Source organism: Acinonyx jubatus, chromosome B2, assembly GCF_027475565.1.
Source record: "Acinonyx jubatus isolate Ajub_Pintada_27869175 chromosome B2, VMU_Ajub_asm_v1.0, whole genome shotgun sequence".
Taxonomy (NCBI): domain Eukaryota; kingdom Metazoa; phylum Chordata; class Mammalia; order Carnivora; family Felidae; genus Acinonyx; species Acinonyx jubatus.
In genome coordinates, this window is record NC_069385.1 from 19,989,760 (window position 1) to 20,015,434 (window position 25,675).

At 40.2% G+C, this 25,675-nt stretch overlaps 1 protein-coding gene across 4 annotated transcripts in view; it reads right to left on the reverse strand.

The window, feature by feature from the left end:
* Positions 1–25,675, reverse strand: part of GRM1 (glutamate metabotropic receptor 1) — a 449,767-nt gene that overhangs the window by 53,881 nt on the left and 370,211 nt on the right. For all 4 annotated transcript variants that reach the window (XM_027056692.2, XM_027056691.2, XM_053222134.1 and 1 more), the window contains exons 7-8: positions 14,035–14,281; positions 8,554–8,722 (exon numbers count right to left, since the gene is read on the reverse strand). In XM_027056692.2, the coding sequence (XP_026912493.2) occupies positions 8,554–8,722; positions 14,035–14,281 (416 nt within the window). The remainder of the gene's footprint in view (positions 1–8,553; positions 8,723–14,034; positions 14,282–25,675) is intronic.

Sequence of the window (25,675 nt, forward strand, 5' to 3'; positions counted from 1 at the left end):
AGCGTTGTGTAAGTATGTACCCTGCACTTGCACAACCTCGAGAGTGAGTGCCTCCCTAAATCCTGGGCACTAGGCACCTCATTTGCCTCATGGTGGTCCTAGATAGGGGGGTGCCTGGAATAAGGAATCGCAATCTTGCATTTGGTGATTAGATAAGGCATCACTAAGATATTGCCATTTAAGTGAAGACTTGAGAGAAGGAAAGGGTATAAGCCCTGAGTATATCCAGTGGAAGAGTATTCTAGGCAGAGGGAACAGCTAGAACAGAGTTGGTATGCTGCATACTCATACTTCCTTCTCTATTTTTCTGTATGTATGTTATACTTCAATAAATGTTTACTTACAAAAGCAAATGGGTCTGCCACTGCCACTGTCCAGTATCATGTCATTTAGCAGCAGCACCTATCAGGTGCTATCTGCCCAAAAGTGGCGATAGGCTGGGTCTAAAGCTAAGGTGATCACCAACAACTTCAGTAAACAGAGTCTGGTCAACATACAAGAGGTGAAGATGTAGATATTACTCAAAGTAGCTATGGATAAATTAATAATTCCACAGAATTTCTCATTATGACCAGTGCTTACAGCTTCCTCCTCATCCAGAGGGACTATGGTATTCATGTTTTCACATGCACAAGAAGACACACACACACACACACACACACACACACACACACAAAGCATTTTGTCTTCTTTTTTTTTTCAAAATTGCAGCCAATATATTTTTAGTTGCCCGGGGAGATCACATCAATGTTATGTAATCACAGGCTTCTCAGATAAGGAGTTTTTTATATTCATGTGGGCAATTTATATTCAGATCTTGCCATCCTGCAGTGGAATTTTGAAAGAATTACATAATGGACAAACCGTATCATCACTTCTCTGGTTGCCAGAATGGCTACATTAACTGTGAACAGTTTAAATGGGTAGTTTGCTTTGATTCACACCGAGAGAAAGCAGAGGTGGATGGGACAGTTGTGGTTGATGATATTATTGCTAACTTTCTTCACTCCTCTTATGGCTATATGAGAATTATCCTTATTCTTACAGAACATAAGCTGAGGTATTAAGATATCGAGTTTCGTGATATTTGCACCTGACTTTCAAATGGCTCAGGGAGAACATAGGACAGAGTAAAAGAGAGAGAGGGAGAAAGAAAGAAAGAAAGAAAGAAAGAAAGAAAGAAAGAAAGAGAAAGGGTAAGGTGAGAAAAAATAGAGTGAAGGATTTACAATTACTAAATGTGGCTGGTGGCTATACAAGTGGTCAATTTAATGTTTTCTTTCATGTTTGAAAGTGAGAAAAGGATAGAAATATTAACTAGATCAAAATTATGAGCAAATAGGGAAAAAGCTGAACCAAAATAAAAATGCTCATTACAGATATGGGAAGTATTCAAAGATAATTCACAGTTAGCGGTCATGAAATAACTCTGAAAACTCTCTGGACGGTCCAGGCTGATGGGGCTGAATGGGCTGGGTGGTGGGGACCTGACATGCACACGCAAGCCACGTAGTGACCAGACAGTAATGACTGTTTGCACCATGAGCACGTTTGCTTGAGGTAGATTTCAGTCTAAAATGATTCTCTTGACACCAAATTCAAGACAAAATTCCTCCTCCTACTGCCATGGAGGGAAGAGGACATATCTGAGCAATTTTGAGGAGGCACTGGAGGAGAATGAAACCATTCCAAATGCTATAGCCTATCATATAAAAACAAACATAGCTAGAAGTATAAAGAAGGGCAATTGATACACTTTGAACTCTGAATGTGGAGCAACTGCAGATGGAAAAACTGAATATAAAATAATCTGTCAAGCGTGATCCATAACGTGACCTAGAAGAAAATCGGCAGGTGAGCTACTCAGATTCAATGTGAGAGTAAGAAGAGTGGAAGGGGAAGAAGAGTGCACCCCGTTTCCCTAACTTCCAATTCCAGGTATTGAGATCAAAGGGCCAGTATCTCATCAGGTGGTGAATTACCCGGAAATGGTGTTAAAGCCTGTTTTTGGTTATTTTATATTTTGATGAAAATTTTGCAACTTTTCCGTCATTACAAAACAAATGGAATGATAACACTTTTCAAAGTTCATCTGTCTGATTTCACATAATACAGTGTTTCATAGTCTATCACATCATTAAAGTTGTTTTTCTCCCTGAGGATATTTAACTGTGATATTGGCAGATGTGTTATTACCTGGAGTACACACGTTATAATGTGACTGCATTTTCTTCTCAACCTTGATACTGGAGAGCATAGACCCAAGACACATCTATTGCCTGTAACTATTTCTGCATAAAGTAACAGGAAGGATTGTTGGCAAATCATATATGTTCTATCATACAAAATTTAACCTTATCTCATTTATTTATTTATCATTAGGAAAGGGAAGGTGGTACTAACTGCTTGACAATTTTGATCAAAATAGATATCCAGTCTTTCAGAGGGACAGCATCCCTTGCCGGATAATGCTGGAATTGGGCCAAGTAAGCAACTATAAATATAGAAAGAGTTCTTTCAAGAGCTGGAAAATGTACAGAGGAAGAGGAAAACAATGCTAAAGAGGCTACAGAAAGAATGAGTTCACAGCAGGCATTAAAGGGATGATCTTAGGTTGCTAAAGAAGACAAACATTCTGGAATGTGAGGCTCTCATCCCTAATCTCTGCAGTCTTAAGCTATCAGATCTACAACAAAGTGGCTGCTTTTTAATCACTGGCCTATGTTGACAGGTGGTAGTATTAATGTGAAAATTAATATTAGCCATTATATTTTTAAAAGAAGGGTAATAATATCGGTAGAAACGATAAGATTTTTACATTGACAACATCTGCCAAGTAGCTATACTTACCAACAGAAAAACCTAGAGTCAAACTCCTCTAGTAGTGTTACCTAATCATGCTTATGGTATTATTAAATCTAAGGATACATAGTTCCAATTAAAGGTCAATGGTTAATGGTTTCTTAATAGACTGTCCTAGCTTCCTTCCATCTTTGAAGGAGTCTGGGATCACAATGAAAATGAACATGTCCCTTTTAGTTTGATACTCAACAAATCGGTGGCTTGGCCTCTTTGCTGATCTAACTGGAGTGGGAAACTCAGGGTGATGCAGGAAGCTGAAGCTGAACAAGGGATTCTAGCAGGTATAAGTTAAGTAATCTTCTGAGGTCCACCCTGCCAACACCTTTGAAACTAAATTTTTATCTTTCCAATAGAAAATACCAAGAAATAGGAAAGAATCAGACTTATCTCTTGAAAGGAAATTAGTTAACCTAATTCCAAAGTCTGTAGTTTGTAAGATACATGACTTGGGCTTTTCTATATGTACGTAAGGTATATTTCACTATATGACAATATGGCCTGTGTAAATCGGGAAATATTTGTGATCTATTCTATTACATTCATGTAACTTCAGAATTTTATTTTGATTGGCCGGGTGAGAACAGGAGGAATCAGTGCTGTCCATTCATCATGTCCAAATCCCAGCCCCCAAATAATCCTCTTAAAGCAAAGAACCCACAGACAAACTTAGGGGAGAAAAAAAATAGAAGACAGAGAGGAAAGGAAAGAATAGGAGCCAGTGAAAGCAATCTGCAGGCTCTTTTCCCTCGACATCTCTGCCGGATTCCCTGCCTCTATTAAACTCTCCCAACCTCCCGCACTAATACTGCGTCTTCAATTCTAGATTCTCTTCCCTGTTAAAGTGCATCTCTATTTATAATTTTATTGTGAACTCCTGAGAAAATAAAGCTTAGCAACTGAAACTTGCATTAGTAGGAAATACACCAGTTCATCTAATGACAGGCAATTGAACCACACGAGGCAGTGAGGTGATCAGAGCTCTGGGCTGGTTCTGATCCCAGCTTTGGCACTTTCTAGCTTGAGAGAGCTTGGGGCAAATGACTCAACCTCTCTGGGCTTCAGATTCCTCATCTGTATAATGGGGGCCACAATATCTGCTTTAAAAGTGTTATTTTAAGGAATCATTAAAATGGTGACTGTAATGTATCTATTATTGTACTTGCACAAGAATATGCTTGAAAAATATTTATCCCTGACTTCTATTGCCTCCCTTCTCCTTCCTTTCACTGCTGCCTTCACCTTCCCACTCCTTCTTGGCTCTTCACCACACCAAGGAAAATGGCTGCAGGCCTGGTACAGGAGGTCACCACATGTGCAGGCCGTTGCTGGTCTGACTGTCCACACTTTGTGTGCTGCCTTAGATCCTCTTCTCCTAGCCTCTCTCTCAGGCCCTTGGCCACTGGCCCTTGGAAAGTCCTGGACACTTCTGCAACCCATACTTCAGTCTCTATCACTGTTGTCTCTTTTCTTGGGATGTCCAACTGTCTGTCTCTCCCATGACTCCGTCACTGGGCTTCAGCTACCTCCATTGCAGTCACCACAGCAGAAGCCCAGACCAGACCGCATGGGACCCAACTGCTTCTAGATCTGAAAAAGGACCGTGGGACCAGACATAGATTCTGGCTTCCCCAGTAGCTGTCTAAAGGGATCAGACGATACTACTTCCTGTGAGTAAACTTTGTCCACAGGAACATGTCCACAGGAAAATGGCACGGCATAGGCGCACACATTCTTCCCCCCTCCTTGCTCCATTAGCTACTCCAAGTGGCCCACCCAGAGATCTCTCTGAGGTTGAATGACCGGTTATACTCAGTGAAGTGGCATCCTGCTCAGTAAAGCATCACTTCAGTGATGGTGGTGGTGGTAGTGGTGGTGGTGGTGGTGGTGGCAGGGGCTTCCGTGCTTCCGTGTCTCCTTTTCCCTTTCCCTTCACTCTTGCATCTGAGAATGCCATTTCCCAGTAATGCACTAGCACTTAGGCAGTGCTTAGTTTTAAGGTTTTGAGGAAACCTGTGAACTACACTGTCCGGGCTTTCTTGCCAATGTCTTCTGGATGAAGTTGGCCAAATGCAGGGACCTAGTGAGAGACTCAAGCGAGGGAGAGAGGGGAAGCCAAGGTATCCTCCCCTCCCCGCTTCAGGGGGCAGTTCAGGAGCAGCTGTGACTCCTCCCTGTGTCCCTCTGGCCTGGGGTGAGGATGATTCTTGCTGTTACTCAGCTCTGCGGTGGCTTGGTGTCCTCTTTTACTTTTATAACCAATCTATCAAACAACCTGGCAAGGGTTCTTTTTTCCCCGACTGAACCCTGACTAATAAAACACACATCAATAAAAAGTTTGATTTTACTTAACTGTGTTTCTGGAATGGTTAAAAAGAAATTTCTGCTTTTATAAGACATTATATGTAGATTTCTAAGAATCGATAACATAAGAAAACTATTTTTAACTACTTCAAGGGAAATTACCATAAGAAAGCTCTATGGGTTATCGTTTAAAAAGTCAAATAATTTATTTTAGCATTTTAAATGGCATTCTATATTTAAAATGAATAATCCCTTTCTAAGCATTATGCTTTCCAGTGAATACCAGTGCAAGTCCTATAATCACCTTCTATGTTGCCTCTCTCCTGTCTTTGTGGTGGCTACTGAGGGATCTGGCTCTTTGCATCCTGGGCCTGGTGGGTGGCAAATTGGTGGTGTGAGAATATAAGTGCGATCATTTGGTAAATGGGATTCAGATTTCATTTGTTTGCATACCTCCCATGGTGCTTATGGGTAACAAACAAACATTCCACACACCCCCCCCACCTCCACTCCAGGTGCCATTGAGAACAGGCATATTTTCTTACTGCAGGGTACACAATATTTCTAAAATCAGACCCCGAGAGATTTGCATTTATAGCGAGTGCTCTGTAATGGCTCCGCGATGATTTCTGGGATCTCCTTCAATAACAAATACTGCATGGGCGTAATGCAAACGTGAAGCCAGAAATACTTTAGTATCTAGGCATAGAGATGTATGGCAGCCTTTCCTGTGAACGTGGGGAGGAAAGGCCTTTCTTCTGAAAGGTACAAATGGGAATCCACATGGTACGCGAGCCCCCATTCATGGCCTACCAGTAACCACAGTAACAGCAGGGAATTGTGGAAGGGGGCTGGAGTTCAGGGAATCTTCGGAATGATTTGTTTTCTCTTGCCATGGTTTGTTTGTTTGATTGTTTTTCTTATACTCTGAAAAACACCAACTTTGTAGTTCCATAACGTTTTACAGTGCTTGTTTGCAGCATAGACAATGTTCCCATCCAAGCTGGAAAGGCCTGAGTCACACATGTGATACCCCTTGATTCACATTGTCCCCGCAGTATGACCTCTGTCTCAGATGTCCCATTTTCCCCACCATCCAGAAAGGATGACAAAATTAGAGTCCAGTGGTCTGGCATCTCATAGCAACAATTAGGAAGCTTTGGGCCTCTGGAGTTTAAACCATCAGACAGCCTCACATGGAAGAATTCTATTGGGACAAGAATCAGAAATGGGATTCCTGGCGAGCAGCCTTGCTGACCTACAGCCTGTACACATTGGATTGGCTGCAACCATGCTTACACTGCTGAAATACTTCTGCCCAGAGTGCAAACTCATGGTATCTTTGAGCTTCCTGAATGCCCCATACTACTCCTGCCTTACAGGACTCCTTGCCCAAATCTTCCTACCATTCAAGGACTAACTCTCGGCTTGGTGGGATGCCTCCAGCACCTTCTCACAGAGCCAAGAAGGAGTCCATTTTGATCAGTTAGTTGGCATGGCAATTATTAAGTACTTTTAATATCACTTCTGGGGGCACCTGGGTGGCTCAGTCGGTTAAGCATCCGACTTAGGCTCAGGTCATGACTTCATGGTTCATGGGTTCGAGCCCCGCATAGGGCCCTGTGCTGATAGCTCGGAGCTTGGAGCCTGCTTCAGAGTCTGTCTCCCCCCCCCCCTCTCTCTCTCCGCCCCTCCCCCACTCGCTCGTGTGTGTGTGTGTGTGTGTGTGTGTGTGTGTGTGTGTGTGCGCGCGCGCGCGCGCTCGCGCGCGCGCTCTCTCTCTCTCTCTCAAAAATAAATAAATATTAAAAAATTTTAATATCACATCTGCATAGAAAGAACAAGATACTTAAGACTAGGGTGAATAAAACTAAAGTAACATTGTGTGTCAACTATATTCTGATTAAAAAAATCATAAAATGCAATCAATCAGACAAACCAACTAGGGTAAATTATCTCAGAAGTTTGTTTCTTCCTCAAAGTGGTTGGGATCCCTGAGAGTTGGAGTCCATCAGGACAGCTCTTCAAAAGATGTTACAGCTTGGGGCACCTGGGTGGCTCAGTTGGTTAAGCATCCAACTTTTGATTTTGGCTCAAGTCATGATCTTGCAGTTTGTGAATTCAAGCCCCATGTCAGGTTCTGCTCTGACAGTGACAGTGTGGAGGCTGCTTGGGATTTTCTCTATCCCTGTCTTTCTGTCCCTCCCCCACGTGCACTCTCTCTCTTTCTCTCTCTCTCTCTCTCTCTCTCTCTCTCTCGCTCTCTCTCTTTCTCAAAATAAATAAATAAACTTAAAAAAAAAAAAAGATGTTACAACTTCCAAATCCTCTGCTTTCACTGACCAGTAGAGGCTGGGCTTTTCCAGTTTCTGCACCAGCACTTCCACACATGACTACACTCTTGCTCCAAGATCCCTCAGTGTACTACTCAGGGCTTCTTCCTACAGGGGTGGTTCCCCAGCTCCTGAGAATGAGAATGGCAGGTGGCATGGTGGCATGGCCAGACGGCCAGTGCCTCACCCGGTACCGCCTCCAGCCCAGCTGTGCTGTGTGACATTTATGTGACAGTCTGTCTGCTCCCAGAGATGAATCACAGAAAATTAGAGAGGGGAAAGACCTACCAGGTCATTTCACCCATACTCTTGCCAGTTGGCGATCATGTCCCTACACTCCATTTCCTAGTGCACCATCCAGTGTGGTTTTAAATAGCATGAGATACAGAGAAGTACTGTTCCCATGCCTTCCTCACTGAGAATCCTCTCTAGCACGTCCAGCCAAATGTTCGATATTTGATGTTTATTTACTCTACTGTTATGCATACAGCAATATCGTGGTTCCTCACTTGCCCCAGGCTGATAAAAAAGCTTCTAAGAATAACTAGGAAGTGAGGACTCTCTCTTGGCTAGACAATGTCAGTTTCAGGAAAATCAAAGAACGTGGCGATGAAAAGAGAAATGATAAGCAGCTTCTGCGTTAGCTCCTTGCAGCTTCTTTTATGTTAATTACGTGCTTATTTAGTATTGTTCAGCTTCTGCTCTCTTTAACAATAGCTAGAACTATGACTAAGCGGTACATTGGTTTTGGTGTCCACATTTACTTCTGTTTCAATTTTTATATTCAAGTATTTGTCCCTTCCCTTTCTAGATTAAATTGAAGGGTCAGGCTCATCATTGCGATTCAAAGGACTATTCTCCAATATTCGAATGGTTTGCCTATTTCATTTCCTAATCTTCCTTTGTTTTTCCAATTTTAGCTAAACACAAGAACAAAAACAGTAAGCCTGGTATATCCCTTCTGGACAGGCTTGTCTAAGAAAAATGTCTGTTTTTCTTTCTGTAGCCCATGCAGGAGGCCTCATTCTGTCTAAGAAAGCTTTTGTGGTCAGCTTACCTTAATTTGACCCTTTAAGCAAGGTTCACTGCACACAGACCGCACCATTCCACTCTTGTTCATTTGGATTTTGTAATCATCGATGTTCAACACGCCTTCGTGCCAGGTTCCGACATGTACATAGTCATAGCGATTAGCTTCGGTGTACTGCAGGTTCATGATATCATACCTACAGGGAAAACAACACATGTGCCTTGGACAATATGGACATGATCTAGAAAACAAAGAAATTTGGTAAACAGATGTCATAGAGAGAAGGGAGATAGAAAAGCTAGAATTATCTCACGGCCTAACGCTTGTCAATATTTTCGTTTGTTTCTAATGTTTCTCCCAATTTTCCAAAATGTGTGTTTCCTTCTTTAGTCTCTGTGTATTGTCCATATTTGCTAAAGAATGTATTACTCCTGCACTTTTCTCTCTGCTTATTCTATTCAAAACTAATCCTTTATGTGTTGAGTTGATTATCATCTCCTTCAAATCATTATTCACTAAGTTATTCTTTGAACAAGTCGTGATTCTTGAGAACATTGATTTCTTTTCTTTTCTTTTTTAATTGTCTAATGTCCATTTATTTTTGAGAGAGAGAGAGACAGAGTGCAAGTGGGGGAGGGGCAGAGAGAGAGGGAGACACAGTATCCGAAGCAGGCTCCAGGCTCCGAGCTGTCAGCACAGAGCCCCACACAGGGCTCAAACTCACAAACCGCGAGATCATGACCTGAGCTGAAATCAGACGCTTAACTGACTGAGCCACCCAGGCACCCCAATTTCTTTTTTTTAATGTTTATTTATTTCTTTTGAGAGAGAGAGTGTACATGCAAGTCAGGGGGAGGCAGAATGAGAGAGGAGGAGAGAGAATCCCAAGCAGGCTCCATGCTGTCAGCGCAGAGCCTGATGTGGGGGCTTCATCTCAAACCATGAGATCACAACCTGAGCAGAGATCAAGAGTCAGACGTCCAACTGACTGAGCCATCCAGGCGCCCGGAGACTATTAATCTCTTAACTTGATTACTGTCATTCTGATGTTCTTTTTCACATTCGGTTGCCATTTTCATTACACTGGATCAAAAGAAGTGAGTTTTACCAAGTCTGGAACCTATTTTAGGTGCTAATAAAGCAAGAAATCTGAGAAACAGCAGCTTTAATTAACAAGGATGTTGGGGATTTAGCATCTTGAGCACTGACATTTAAACTGGTCTCTTCCCTGATTAGGACAAACATTTCTGAATCCAAATAATCGGTGTCAGTTACTTCAGTTATTTCAAATGCTGCAATGGTACACTATGGCAACATCTACATTTAGAAACTCACACTGCAGCCAGAGGGTGCTTTGGGGGCCAGACCTCATCATTTTCCAGCATGGGCAATGGAGAACATTCTCCAATGTGATGAAAAGAGCACAGGACTTGGCATTAGAATGCATAAGCTAGAATCTCTTTTCTAACATTTTAACAGTAGATTATACTACTTAGGAATTTCACTAACCGCTTAAAGGCTCACAGGGTTCTTGTGGGGATTTATTGACATAAGGCATGTAAAAAAAACTATTTTACGACTGGGACAAATGCATACGTAAGCCAATATCACTATATCATTCATATTTGTATTACTATGAATGCCCTAAAATACTCTAGTTATTTCCATTACTGTACGAAAACTGGAGAACATTTTTACATTTGCACAGCTATTTCTCTCAGTCTTTGCAAATTCTCTGGCCTTCTTCAATATTCTCTCCATGTTGCTCTTTACTCTGAGTAAACTATAACTCATTTGGCAGTTTCCCAAAAATGTATGTCTGACTCTCCCTTTCTGGTTTTGCAAAGCGGAATTCTCTTTGCTGTAATACCTACGCAGAGTTCCCACCATGCTGCCCTAGAATACAGAGGGATGGTCTCTTTCTCTTTGTGCTGGACCTGAGGAAATAGATGGCAATTAACTAATATGCATTCCTCTTCCTCATCTTCCAACCCCCACACCCTTACCTAATCCATTCTGGAATTCTTTCTCTCTAAACCCTATGCAGACTCAGAGTCCCAGTCCAGCACTCTCAGGAAGCTATTGTCAACCTTAGTTGGCTTCCAAAACCTATTTGCTATAAATGTCTTAGTTCTTTATCTAGACAACTACTATCCTTTGTTGGCTTTCCTGCCTGTTCTTAACGTGCAAACACATTCTGCCACCCACAGGGTGACTAGTGACTTCTCCACATCCAAATTCTGGCAATTTCTCCAAAGGGAAAGGGGACTCTGGGAGAGCGAAAGAAGTTTTTCCTCATTTTCCAGAAGAGACCTTACCACGTGAGAAAGGAAAATGGCACATCTGGAGCATATTATTCATCTCTTTGTTGTTCAGATTTTTGGCTAATAAATAAAAGTTCTGATTCTTCTTGTTGCTGAGCCATACCCACATGTTCTTCTTAGTGGCTCTCTGAGTGACACCCAAGTGGGTATTGATTGTGGGCTATCGGCCCCTATTCATCTTGCTGATCAATGATGCTAATATATACCTCCAAAATGTTTCCATTTTAAACTCATTATGGTTATAGAACCTGCTGTGAATGTTTGGTGGATAATTTCCATTTTTATTTCCCTTAATTTTTATGTTTTACCCCATATTGTTATTGACTTTCCATACATACTTTCAGCGAAGGCTTTGGTGCAATGCCAGCTTTAGAGTATCTTTTTCCTATAGATCAGTTTCCTAAGACTTATTTCAACATTTGCTCTTCAAAAGGAGAGATCAATTCACACTTCGTTAGCATTTAGAAACTGAAAAATTTGTAATATTTTGGTATGAAAACACATTTTCAAAAAGTCACAAAAGCTGGAGGAAAAAAAATACTGAAAGATACCAAGGGAAAAACATGAGATACTAAATAAAGCCTTCTCCTGTGCTATGTGTGTTAATGAACACCGCTCTTTTCTCTTGACCCTAGAGTCTCTTCTCAGCATGTTGGCATTTATTTGGAATATCCATATGCTGTAAATTACAATTTTATAGCACCCTCTCAATGCACTCAGTTTATGTTGCATGATGATTAACTAAAATAATTACAAGAGGGACCAAAAGCATGAATGGTGGTATGAGAGAGGATGGAAGCAGAGGGAGGTGGTTGAGACCAAAACTGAACACAGAATAAGATGACCAGTTTCAAGCATGAGGAAATGATCCTGGAAAGGGACCCAGAGGAAAGCTCATGATTTAAATATGTAATTGCACAGAGGAAAAACCAGCTAAAAGTACGTGCCTATATTTTGGATAACTTACAAATAAAGAGATCAGGAGGAAACTCATATGTATGGAGTGTCTAAAATGCATCTGGAGGGGTGCCTGGGTGGCTCAGTCAACTAAGCATCCAACTCTTGGTTTCAGCTTAGGTCATAATCTCATGTTCATGAGCTCGAGTGATGTACCTGGCTCTGCGCTGGCTGTGTGGAGCTTGCTTGGGATTCTCTGTCTCTCTCTCTCTCTCTCTCTCTCTCTCTCTCTCTCTCTCTGCCCTTCTTCCACTTACTCTCTTTTTCTCAAAACAAACAAACAAACAAGCTTTAAAAAAATTCATCTGGCCTTGTACTAGGCACATTGTATATATCCTTTTACAGAATCATGAAGGAAGGTTTCCATACCAAATCTGACAGTTTACAGATCCCAGTTTCCAGTGGAACCCAGGATTACAACCAGGCGCTTAAAGGGGAGAGTGGTCAGTGCTCTGAATCCCAGGTCCACTTGTTCCCTTTGGTACAGTTTCCTAAGGTGCCCAGCACCTGGAAGTTTTCCACATTCCCAGGCCCTAAATCATTCCATCCACCCCACTCACGTTTTGATATAAATCTCCTCCTACCTAACTGCAGCCTGGAAGGAATCTGATAAATCCATCATTGTAATTGCTGACAATTACTTATATCACTTATCCTTCCCAGGGCTGTTGGATTTTCACAGGGAGAATCCCCACAAGGCACTCTCTGAACACAGAACTTTAAGCTTACATGATAGGAAGAGATATGTCAAGAATTATTTAGGGTCAGATAGTCTCTTACAGTACCTCTGAAATGACATTAAGAAGGCTGCCAGCAACTTTGCCCAATTTTAGGATTAGCTAAAAGGCAGGGCGATATGGCAGAAAGATTATAGGCCTCAGATCCAGACGGCACTGCCTCTACCAGCTACTCTCTACATGAATTTAGGTGAGTTTTTTAGTTTCTCTGACACTCAGTTTCTCATCTGTAAAAGAGGATAATGATATGCCTATAGCAATGAGGATTAAATGATTTGATGTTCCATTTTAGCACAACATATGCTTTCCTAAAATTTCTCATTCTGTAAAATCATATACTGAACGATAACAGGGCTTATGAGAGAGAGAGACAGAGAAGAAAAAAAAAAAAAACAAGATTGTGGGCATACTGCATAGCAGCCAAGCTGAGGGCCTTTTTCTTTCCTGCTGCAGACTTTAATCTTCCCCTGCGATTCTGATTATCCCTTGCCTAGAAAAAAACATTCGTGTGAACGAACATCAGTTTGTTTGTATGCCTGGAAAACTGCACTTTAAACTGACATCATTCCCTACCAATCATATGTGAGCTAACTGATGTTATAAAAGCAGCTGTTGCAGAACAGCGTATAAAATGATATGGGGGAAAATATACATATTAGTTAGGTTTAATTTTTCTTTGCTTCTTGATTCTTTGGAAGCCATAAAGATTCGATACCAGAAAGAAAATTCTTTTTTCTTGTCTTGTTTCAAGAGACGTATTAGCAGGAATATAAGTTAGCCTGAGAAGAGGGGATACATGAAGAGGATTTGGTACTCTTCAAATATTAAGCTCTTATTAAAATATTACACAACCAGGGGCGCCTGGGTGGTTCAGTCAATTAAGAGTCTGACTCTTGATCTCAGCTCAGGTATTGATCTCATGGTTTGTGGGATCGAGCCCCACATCAGGCTTTGCGCCAACAGCATGGAAATTGCTTGGGGTTCTCTCTCTCTCTCTCTCTCTCTCTTTCTCTCTCTCTCTCTCTCCCCCCCCCCTCTATCACTCTGTCCCTCCTCTGCTCACTTTCTCCCTCTCTCTCAAAATAAATAAGTAAGCCTTTAAAAAAGCATATTACACAACCAGCATGGCCTTCCAACCGATCAATCAGAGAGATGCTGGTCTGGTGTTAGCACTGCCAGAGAGGGTCCTGCCACCCAGGTGTCATCTTTCCAGTTTCCTGGGCTTGTACACATCCTGAGGGAAGGGCTGGGGTGATAGCTGGGTAGGGGGGATCCACTGGAAGAATACAGGATTGTGGGTTTACCAGTAAGTTTTCAATGTTTTATGACATAACGTCCAACTGAGATTAGCCCTATCTTCTTATCTATTAAGTCATATCTATTCTCCTGACACCTGGAAACCATAGAAACAAAGGGCCCAGAGTTGCCATCTGTCTACTCGGAGAGGGTCCCACGGTTATCTGAACCCAATACAGAACAGATGGCTTTACCTTCCAGGAGCATCCCCTTTCTCATCAAACCACACTTCCTCTCCAGACACACCGATGAATGTGGACTTGATGAGGAAGTCCAGGAGTTTGCTACCGTCGATCGGCTTCATGGCATCACAGAGGCCCACGTGGCCCGGGCAGAGGGCATGGTGCATGTTCTGTAACCCGTGAGCCATGGCGTAGATGGCGTTGATGACAAACCCCATCTTACTGTCCTGGACATAGTTTTCTTCTAAGCTTTCATTGCCTGCAACACAAAAACAGACTGCTACCAAGGTTGCAGTAATGAGGTCTCGGAACACATGTTTTATTCTCAAATGCTTTTCAGGGCTCTCAGAGGAAGGAAAAGCCAAGTCCACTTGTACACGCCTTGTACTTGTGACTAGCACTAATTCTAGCTGCAAATAGCTTATTCAATTTTATTTTCTGAATTCAATAATGGTTTTATAACATATGACACAAACTCCATACTGGTGAAAATAAAGAACTTTCAAATATTGCAAGGAAATCCTTCAGGAGCAATGAAAATAACTCTTATTCTCTCTTGGCTCACAGAAACTTATATTAAAAGTCTCCCTAGATCATGGTACATTTTTAATATCCTCTATGACAATGCACAATCTATAATAACTCAGTTTGTGCATTACCTAAGCCCTGATATTTTCTTTTGATGATTCGACTAATTTTTTTATATCTAGGGCCACAAAAATCCAGAGTAAGAACTAGACAGTATAAATCTCTCCTTATATATAGTTGACAGTATAGAAATATTTGAATCAGATTTGCTGATTATTGGAAACCGAGGTAAATTGTTTCTTGATGGAAAAGTCATACTAGACACTTACTTTTAACATTTAACATTTACCAGTGAATTTCAAAAACCCTGCAATCATTTTCACCTGTGTCAAAAGTGATCTAAAGTTCCCCAATTGCCAAACGAGTTTCACAAGAACAGTATCGACTTAGATATGAGCTCCATATCAGAAGTGTAAATTTGAGGACTTATGTATGGATGAGAAATTCAGAAACCAACTGGATTTGTTGAAAAAAAAATAACAGGTTTGTAAAACAAAATCGATTTGAAACACATCACTGGCATAATTGAGAGATGGTGTATTTAGTTCCAGAAACTTGCTTTTGTCTACGGTGGGCTATTCCTCCCCTCCCCCCACCCAGACTGATCATTTCTGGGGGGTGGGAGGCCTATGGTGTGTGTCCCAGGTGCCAGAAGGTGGGAAAGGTGGTGAGTTTAACTATTGATGGGACTGAGAACACCACAAGGCCCCTTGCACCCCAACCAGATGACCTCTTTGTTCCAGCCTAGATAGGCCCCTGGACACTAAAGTTCCAGCCCGAGAGCAGCAGAGAAGTTAAAGAAGGTTGGAGTGCTTATAAGAGAAGGTAAAGAGTCTTGATACTGATGTTGAGCTTGAGATGAAATAAGACATTTCTAAAAGTTATTTTCAAAAGCTTAACTGTTGGGTGGACCAGTTGGTTGAGCGTCTGACTCTTGATTTCGGCTCAGGTCATGATCCCAGGTTATGAATCCAGCCCCGTGTCAGGCTCCATGCTGAGCATAGAGCCTGTTTAGGATCTTCTCTCTCTCCCTCTCTCTCTCTCTCTTTCTCTCTCCCCCACCCCCACCCCTCTCTACTCTCTCTTTCTCTCAAAAATAAATAAATAAACTTTTAAAAAAAGCTTAACTACTTAGATATAGTTGAAAATGTGAAAAAGATACAGGACTTGTATCTACCCTAAGCATAAGATACAAAATACTGGGGCCAGGCTGAAGAGGGGAAACATTCAATTTTACCTCATCTTCCAATGTTGCTTAATAGGAAATTATTAAAAATGTGATTTATTAAAGTAATATTTTCTCATTTGAAAGGATATTTTCTGAGAGGAAATAAAGAGTATGACAGGCAGAAAGTGCTTTGAAATCAAACTACACAGAACAACTATAGAAAGTTATGTACAGCAGAAAGCAAACATCCTTGCAAAAACTGCTAAGTCATTAAAACAGGGTAACTTATGTCTGTCACCCAGAACCCTTGGCTCTTACCGTCAATTTCCTTTCCTTCTCTTTTATATTAGGGTATAAAGGAGATAAATTAATGTCATCTATCTGGTGAGATTTATTTATTTATTTATTTATTTATTTATATGTTTATTTTCGGTAGAGAGAGACAGAGTATGAGTGGGGGAGAGGCAGAGAGAGAAGGAGACACAGAATCCAAAGTAGGCTCCAGGCTCTGAGCTGTCTGCACAGAGCCTGACATGGGGCTTGAACTCACAAACCATGAGATCACGATCTGAGCCAAAGTTGGATGCTTAACCTACTGAGCCACCTAGGTGTCTCTGTCTGGTGAGTTTTAAACAAGCCTTTAAACACTGTTTGAAACTTCCAAGTGCTAGAGCTATATGTTAAAGCTACTAGAATTAGATATGTTACCAGGAAGGAAAGAAAGAAAGAAAGAAAAAAAAAAAAAAACAGACAAAAACTGAGAGGCAAAATTAACCTTCACTGCAGCAGCCACTTAAAGGGTCCTAGTTAATACTAAAACCACCTGCTTCAAGTGGCAGTTATTAAAGTCAACCCAGGAGCAAAGTACAGAAAAATATGAGAATAAACCCCTGGTGCTCTTCATGGAAAATTCTCTTATCAGGGGCAAGCTTTATGACCACTGAGTTTGTTGTTTTTGTTTGGTAACTGCCATTAAAGATTTATTATATATTTTTTAAATTATGTCGGTGTCCCTAGTACAAATTTTTTAAGCCATGGTTTGTCTAGTGGACATATTATATCTAGGCATTGAGGCTGTAACTGTTCCTGGATTTCTTGAAAATCAGTAGTTTCTTTTTGAACCTTATTTAGGGTGATCATATAAGTTATTGTCCAAATTGGGTCACTTTTGAGAGTGAAGCAATATTATTCTGGAAGCACCGGTGCAAACAAGACAGACTTGTCAAACGGTGACACATTTCTTGAGCCACACTAGCCTCTAACTGTAGCTATTTACTGATGTTATTATGGGTAATATATTACATATATAAAATACATGTATATATACATACATATATAATAAAAAATCAGTAGACTATTGCCAATTTTAACTAATTTTAAATTTATCTAATGTTAATGGGAAATATACACCTTAATACTAGCTGCTATTTATTGGATTGTTTATATATGCTCAAATAACGAGTTCATGATAATCCCGCCAAATAGACATTAATCTCACCATTTACAAGTGAGGAAAGAGCAGAGGTATCCAAATGCCCTCCTGATCCTTGTTCTTTCTGTTACATCCTGTGGCAATGTGGTTGCAGGTATAGAAATCTACAGAAAGGGCACTTTTCTGGTGGCTGAGGAGAGGGCATGTGCTGTGCACCAGTATCATTGTCAAGCTGGTTTGAGGCTTTCCCTAGGATCCTTCTAGATGTGCACAGCTGTCTCTCTGACTAGAAGTCCTGACACAATCTTCTAACGGCAATCTATAACGAAGAAGCCCATCCTGGTAATATTTATCATACAGAGAGCCAGGAGGCTAGTAGGCACATGTTTTCAGGAAATGTTTGTAATTCACACCCCTTTCCAAAATAAACACCAATAGCTTGTGTGTTTTGTGTGAATCTGAAGCAAGCACATGCACTTCCCTACCCTGAAAGTCCACTGGCTCTGTCTGCACATGAAGGAGGTACCACCATCAGGAAGAACTCTCTCTCTAGCTACTACCCCAGCTCAGTATGAACTAGCATTTGGGAAGGTGCAACATTAGAGTCCGAAAATTGGCTTTTACAGGACCATTTTCTTTGCCATAGCAACTGTCTCAGGTAATGTTGCAAGGATCTATCACTGAACGAACAGAATATGTCACAGGTTTTCCCGTTTCCCCCAAATCCTATATTTTCACGACCAGTGAATAGAGAATCCAAACTAATAATATTGTCACTTGGTGGGAAGGTGAAAACACGGTGGTTCCCTGGGCTTTAGTCCCTTTTCATAACACTAGTCTCAGAGTTTTTAGTGAGAAGGGGTTTTTATGATTCATTTTTTTCTGCTGTGTGCTAACTGTTACAGACCACTAGGGTATCATTAAATCATTACCTTTTCTAATATGCTAAATGGAAGAAAATAATTGTAGTTGCCTGTGTTTATTTACCTTCAAAAGAATACCTGTCTAACTACTTGAGTGGATTGTGCAAATAGCTGTCTTGATTCTAAGCAGTAATCTTGTTCCTATTGCTACAGTGCAATAAGACAAACTGCTTCCTGAGTGAGGCAGCACACAGGGCCTCCACGGGGGTAGCAACTGACTGTGTAGCTTCTGAAAACACGGTGGTCGGGACAAGGGTAGGCGATTCTGACTGCTGCCACGTAGGATGGCTACTCTGTAGAGCGGTGTAGCAGAAAGAACTCTGCACCAGGCACATGAACACCTGGAACCCACAGGCGGTTCTGCTAGAACACATTAACAGTACATTTCCCACAAGCCATGGAACTTAGATAAGGGTCTACACCTCCTTGGGTCTCGGTTTTCCAATTAAAAAAAAAATACCACAACTGTATCAGATTATCTTTCGAAGATCCCTTGCCCGTCTGAAGTTTCTATGCTTTGCTTTTCCAATTCTACATTTACTGGTACTTGGCAAAGCCAATCGCATAGCTTATCTTTTTTTACTCTTTACACAACTATATGAGATAAGTTTATTATCACTGGTTTACACATAGGAACACTAAAGTTAAGTCACAGTTGGGGAGAAACGTCTGTGTTCCCCTTCAGTTAATGCTTCTGTTGAAGAAACTCCCTATTAAGTATCACCTTGGATTTTTGACTCACCTACTGGGAAGAGAAGAGTGATTCATTTTATTGATGTACTGAGAACAAGAAACTGGGCATGCTCAACTCCTCCCTTTGCTCTCTCCCTTGGAGCCAATGACCTGACAGTACTCAAAGGTTCTGGTTAGTCATAGGCCTTGGGAAGATGTGGCTTGTCATTGTGCAGTTCTGCTAGTTGGATAGATGGGTTAATTGCTCTAGTTCCAGGACCAAGTAGTGACAAGTCTATCTCGGCCACATATCTAATCTACGCCCCTAATCCAGTTGGTTTTCTGTTCTTCAGTTAGTTTTTTTTTTGTTAAATTAAAAAGAAAAAAATTAATTGAGGTATGTATAACTCACATATGGTAAACCACAGAAATCTTTACTGATCAATAAATGTTTACAGAAGTCCATACCCATGGAACTGCTGCCCAGATCATGACTTAGAGCGTATTTAGAAGGCTTTCATTTATTTAGAATTTCCTAAATTCATCCCAGCAACGTTTTGTAGTTTTTCAGTAGGCGGAACCTAGGTATTTCATTTTTATTATACTGCAATGATCGGTATATTTGAAAGTTTTTTTGAAGTTATTTATTGCCAGTGTGTAAAAACACTCTTGATGGTTGCATTTTGGTCTTGTGTCCTTCAAGCTTGCCAAATTAATTTATTCATTCTAATTTTTAATAAAGTTTTTGAGTTTTCTAGTTATACAGTCACATTATTAATAAAACATATTTTATCCTCATCTGTTTTGCTCCTGAGTCTACTTCTTAGTCGACTCAAATCTGGGAAAGAAATACATTGTTCCACAGAAATCCCAGGGGTCCCAAACTTAAGGTCACATAGCTAGTTAAGTACAGAGACAGTGGCCTCCAGAGCTGGACCTGGTCCCTGCCCAATGGCACTATGCATGCAAGTATCAGCTTTATCTAACTGCTGGAGAAGTCCCATGACAGACGAGATATTTGTTAGCAAAAACAATCAGCTTGATTTTTTTTTCTGAGTTTTTAAATTTTTTTTTTAATGTTTATTTATTCTTGAGAGAGAGAGACAGAGACAGAGCATGAGCAAGGGAGGAGCAGAGCAAGAGAAGGACCCAGAATCCGAAGCAGGCTCCAGGCTCTGAGCTGTCGGCACAGAGCCTGATGCAGGGCTTGAACTCACGAACTGGGAGATCATGACCTGAGCCGAAGGCGGAAGCTCAACCGACTGAGCCACACATGCGCCCCAGCAAAGTGGGACTCTTAACTGACTGAGCTACCCCAGGTGCCCCTTCTGAGTTTTTAATAATACTGTCTCAGATTGAATGCCCAAAGTGAAAAGATAAAGAAAATAGATCGAGAGAATGTTGAGCTCCAATAAAGTACTTTTGTTGTGGCTGTTCTATTTCATTAGAACCCCACCACTATGCACAAATCTAGTCATGTTGCCTTTTCAAATATAGACCCTCAGCATTAACTTCAAATTAAAAAGAAACAAAGAAAGTATTCTTCTATATCATCACAAAACAAGGAAGCATTTTGGGAAATAGTGGTAAACATAACTTTCCTGGAGAAAATATTCTTCTGATTTCTTGGTATTTGTAGCTCTGCATTGCCTCTCTATCTGAAAGCATTATATACTCAATACATGATTGGATAAAATCTCAATTCAGATCAAAATAGAAAGGGCTGTGTTGTTGTATACTGATAACATATCAAAGAAAAGAAAATTCATATTTAAATGGCCCAAATGTTAGATTAATTGAAGGAAGATTAATCAGGTCATTTTAAAAATAATGACCTCAAAGGACTAACGTGCCCTCAATTTTTCTCGGAGACCTGAGCTGCTAAATTTTCTTTATGCTTTTCCAGAGAGCACTGGTGATGAGATTCACAACTGTCCAGGCTTGTTCATGTTCATGTCTAGGATCTGTGAATTTTTGTTTCCTCTGACTCTATATTTTCCACTTTTCCCTAAAAAGTTTTGTCTGCTCACATCACAGAAAAAATATTTTCTGCTCAGTTTATTAAAATGTAAATTAACTCCTATGTAGGATGGAAGAGAAGAAAGGAAGCTTCGTTTAATCGAGCATATGTTATTATCACTGTTGTTATTAGTTGAATTTCTATTGCTTAAAACCCTCTGGTTTTAACATATGTGAGCAGTACAGACATTTTTCTAAATACACCATCACAATCTATTGTTAAGAAAGAAACCCTCCACTTACATGACACGTGAACTGTAGGCTCCCTGCAAATTAATGATAATATATAACAAGCCTTCAATTCCCCCAAAACACAATTGCATTTTAGCTAGTTCTTATTTCAAATAATTGTGGTGTATATGAAAAACAGATGAGGACAATTGCTGCCGTGTTTAAGTGATGCTGAGGACCAGTCAGTAACATTTAGTTGGACCACAGGGATAGTTCAGAGAAAATGAGGGCAGCTTGCCATGTGCCTTTGCCTTTATTATTGATCTGGCAAAAAACACTGTCGTGGAGTTATAAACCACTCCCCCTGGAGTAACTAATCTTTGCAGGTCTGCAGTAAGCATTTGGCCGGTAATCAGAGAGATAAAGTATGTTACAGAAGCTGGCTGCTTTAACCACCGTGGGAAGTTAGAGTGTGGTTAAAATTCATCAGGAACCAACTGTCTTCTCAGCAACCTACTGGTTCAGAATCCTTGCCTATTCCTCTCGGCCTCTATCAAACTTGAAGAAGGCATATCTATGTTCATAGCACCACTTCTACTTTTTTATGGGTGATGGGAAACATGCTTTCTTTTACATATGTAAGGGGCTTCCATGATCTAATGGTATTCTGGCCTGTTTTGAGTTCCTTTCAATGGTCTGTCCTTTTAAAGTACCTCTAGCTTTGTGTTGCAGTGTTTGGATTCAACTAATATGTTAGGGTGGATTTTGCAGAAATACAAGAGCTGTTTGTGAATATTCCACTGACCTCTGACTTATTTAATTAGGGCCTAACATAGCATTTTCTGTTAGCCAATATTGAGTCTTATTTATTATAAAAACAAAACCATAAAATTATATGACATTAGCATTTTAATTCTAATTTTATAACTGACTTCTTATTAATATAATACAGTATCTATAAATGGACAAAATACCATACATAAAAATGTATACTTTGGGACATATTAAAGAATTTCATATTCTTCAGCCATTTCCTTGAAATTCATATCCCAAGTGGATAAGTTGGGAGCCTGGAATAGAAGCCTATCATGTTCTAAACAGACTCTGGGGTATAAATATAGGTCATAAGGCTTATTAACCTACCTGTACCACCTAAGAATGAAATATACTATGTATTTTAATCCAGGGTTCACCTTCCGAGGTCACTATTACTGGATATTTTATGTTGATATTTTAAGTAGACAACAGTCTGTGTAGATAACAACACTATCTGTCCCAAAGTTGCAATTATTGGGATTTCTTGAGTGGCATATTGCTTTTCATGTAGTGTTTCCCAAGAGCATTTCTTAAAAGAATTGAGTTTGGAATTCCTAAGGCCCCAGTAAGAACTCATGGCTAGTGAGACTTTAGTCAATATGTGTCACAGAAATTAGAAGAGCAGTTTCTAAGATTAATGTTGTCGAGAGCACATAGGAAAAGAATTCTTAGCAGAGTCTGTTACTAAAACCAATACAGGGTACAGACTTTATGCAAATCTTCTTGGATGTCAACTGCTCTGCTCGGGTTATGAAGGGCATATTTATAGAAACAAGAATGCCAAATATAGATTCTATAAGAAGGACCTCCTTGAGAGGCCGCAGGGCTGATCTGAATCTATTAAAATTATATTCAGAAATAGAATATAAAGACTATACTCACTGGCCAAATTGTTTCTCATGGAGCATAAGTTAACAATTCTGAAATAGCTGTACATGTACCAAGGTTGAACAAATAAACAAGTGTATGGCAGAAGCCAATTTTATCACAGTTGGAGTCAGAGGTTATAGATAAGCCTCTGTATAAATAAACCATGTGGTACCAGAATCATACTGAAGGCATCAGGATGAATTTAAGTTTAGCTTAATATAGATGTTGATAAGTTTATATAGAAAAAATTATACACATATATTTAAGTGTGGACTGGTGTACATATATTTCCCAGCTCAGTGGGCTGAAACATTAAGACCCCAATAGCAACAAGATACCCAGTGCTTGGTTTCTAATACCAGATCTTGGTTTCTAATACCATTCTCTAATAAAAGGAATCAGGACTCTTTTGGAGAAATAAACAATTGTAGGGCTGGGGCAGGAAATACACAAGATGAGCCTAGAGCATATTGTAGTACCATAAAGTAAGGAAATACTTAAAAAACAAAACAAGACATATATATGTCAGAGGGATACTAGAGCCAAGTGAAAGACCACCCAAATGTCTTTCCCAGAGCTAAACTATTTAAGCAACAAAATAAATAATATAGTATTGAATTATAACCCAAAGTATAAAATATACTCAGAAGTCTGTGCCCTGGGCTTCTGGGTGACTCAGTCGGCAGAGCCTCCGACTTCAGCTCAGATCAAGATCTCGTAGTTGAGTTCAGGCCCCGCAATGGGCTCTGTGCTGACAGCTCAGAGCCTGGAGCCTGCTTCAGATTCTGTCTCCCTCTCTTTCTGCCCCTCCCCACTTGTGTTCTCTCTCTCTCTCTCTCCCTCTCTTTCAAAAATAAATAAACATTAAAAAAAGAAGTCCATGCTCATATACATAAATTATTAAATTTAAAAAAATAAATGGGGGAGAAGAATTCTAAAAAAATTATACCCTGCCCTCAAGAAGGTGGAGAATAATTTCACATATTTTAAGTGTGGTATACACTTAATGAATTGGTTTCAAAGAGTACAGCATTAAAAGAGGTATAAAAAGAGAGACATGGTAAACACTTCCTTAACCAGATGATCAATGTTAACATCATTGGTAATAAATTGATAGATAGAGTGTAATCTTTTTTTTTAATATTTATTTTTGAGAGAGAAAGACAGAGTGGGGGGGTGGGGCGGGCAGAGAGGAAGGGAGACACAGAATCTGAAGCAGTCTGTAGACTCTGATATGTTAGCACAGAGCCTGACATGGGGGTCAAACACATGAACCGTGAGATCATGACCTGAGCCAAAGTTGGGTGCTTAACCAACTGAGTCACCCAGGCGCCCCCCACCCCCACGTAAGGTTTACTTCTTATTATGTTGTATGAAGAAAGACACATCACCTCTGTGGTCTTCCTCCCCAAACTCATAATTCCAGTCTGACTATGAGAAATACATCAACCAAACTCAGCTTTAGGAACACTCTACAAAATACCTGACTAGAACTAAAAACTGTCAAGGTCATCGAAAACAAGAGATCTTCAATAATTGTCACAACTGAGAGGAGTCTAAGGAGACAAGATAAAAGAATATAATGTTATATCCTGGATGTGATGTTGGAGCAAAAAAAGAAAACTGGTGAAATATGAAAAAATACGGAGTTTAGTTAATAATACTGTGCCAATGTTGGCTCATTAATTTTGGCAAAAGTAACATAGCACTATGAAATTTCACAACAGTAGAAACTGAATGTAGTGTGTATAAGAACTCCCTGATATAAATTCTCAACTTTTCTTTAAAACTTTTCTAAACTACAAATTTTATTTGTTTTTAAAAATGTGCAAGAATTAGCACCAAACCTGATCTGGCACCAGGTACAAAGAGATAACATGATCAAATGCTTGCTATGTGACAGGAACTTAATCAGGTGTTCTCTATATATTATCTTATCCATCTCACAATGACTTATGAAATTGGTGATATTACTATGTCCAGCTTACTAACAGAAAATCCAGGCACTGGTGGGTCGAATGACTTGTCCAAGATCATACAGCCGGATAATGGTGGTGACTGGCCTGACACTCGACTGGTATGATTCCAGAGTTCTTGCTCTTAAGTGTTATGTTTCTGTCTCTTGCTTCGATGTAATCCAAGAGGGATACTGTACTCAGCAGGCTCATGGAAAGATGTGGCAATTTGATAAATGTTTGTGTGTGCAAAATAAAATTTGCCCTTGACTGTAGATTATGTAATCTATAAAGAGAACTTCCACATATTTCATCACACGGTGAGGTCACCATGATTTATTTCACATGGAACATGTTGATATAGAGGCAGAATGTCTTGCAAGGCCCTTTCATATAGATGTTCCATACATTTACTACATAAAGACAACAGACAAAAATTGTTTGATAAGAAACACACCACTAAAAATCAATATTCTAGATTCTATGACCTTCAGACTGACCTAGTCACAAGAAACTATTAACTAATTTCCCAAAGTTTTATCTGAGTTCCCAGACTATTCCAGAGTCAATCCTTCTGGACACAATTGTTGTCCATGTACTTAGCTGGCAGTGTACTTAGCCATAGAGGTTAACTTAAAAATCTAATTAAACAAGTGGCTCTTGAAGCAGGCATATCATCTTGGTTGGTAACAACAGTTTGGAAGTCACAGGATAAGAACAAACTTAGAGGAAGCTCTACTGTACCATAACGAATTCTCTCAAGCAGCATGCATGCTCTGTGCCTGTAGTTAACCTAGACTGCTAACCTAGACTACTGGGGTCAGGTGTTTGCAAACTGACCTTGCTCAAGCTTATCAAAACACACTCATCAAAAATGCATTGGAGGAACATATGGAATGTAGCACTGCTGGGCCAGTATTTCTGTTGACTGTGGGACTTTTTTAGTGCTTTATGGGAATTTTGCTTTCTAGGATGCCAGGTGCTACACCATTTTTGGATGATGCCTCAATCATGGGATTCAGTTCTACTGAAGTAATTG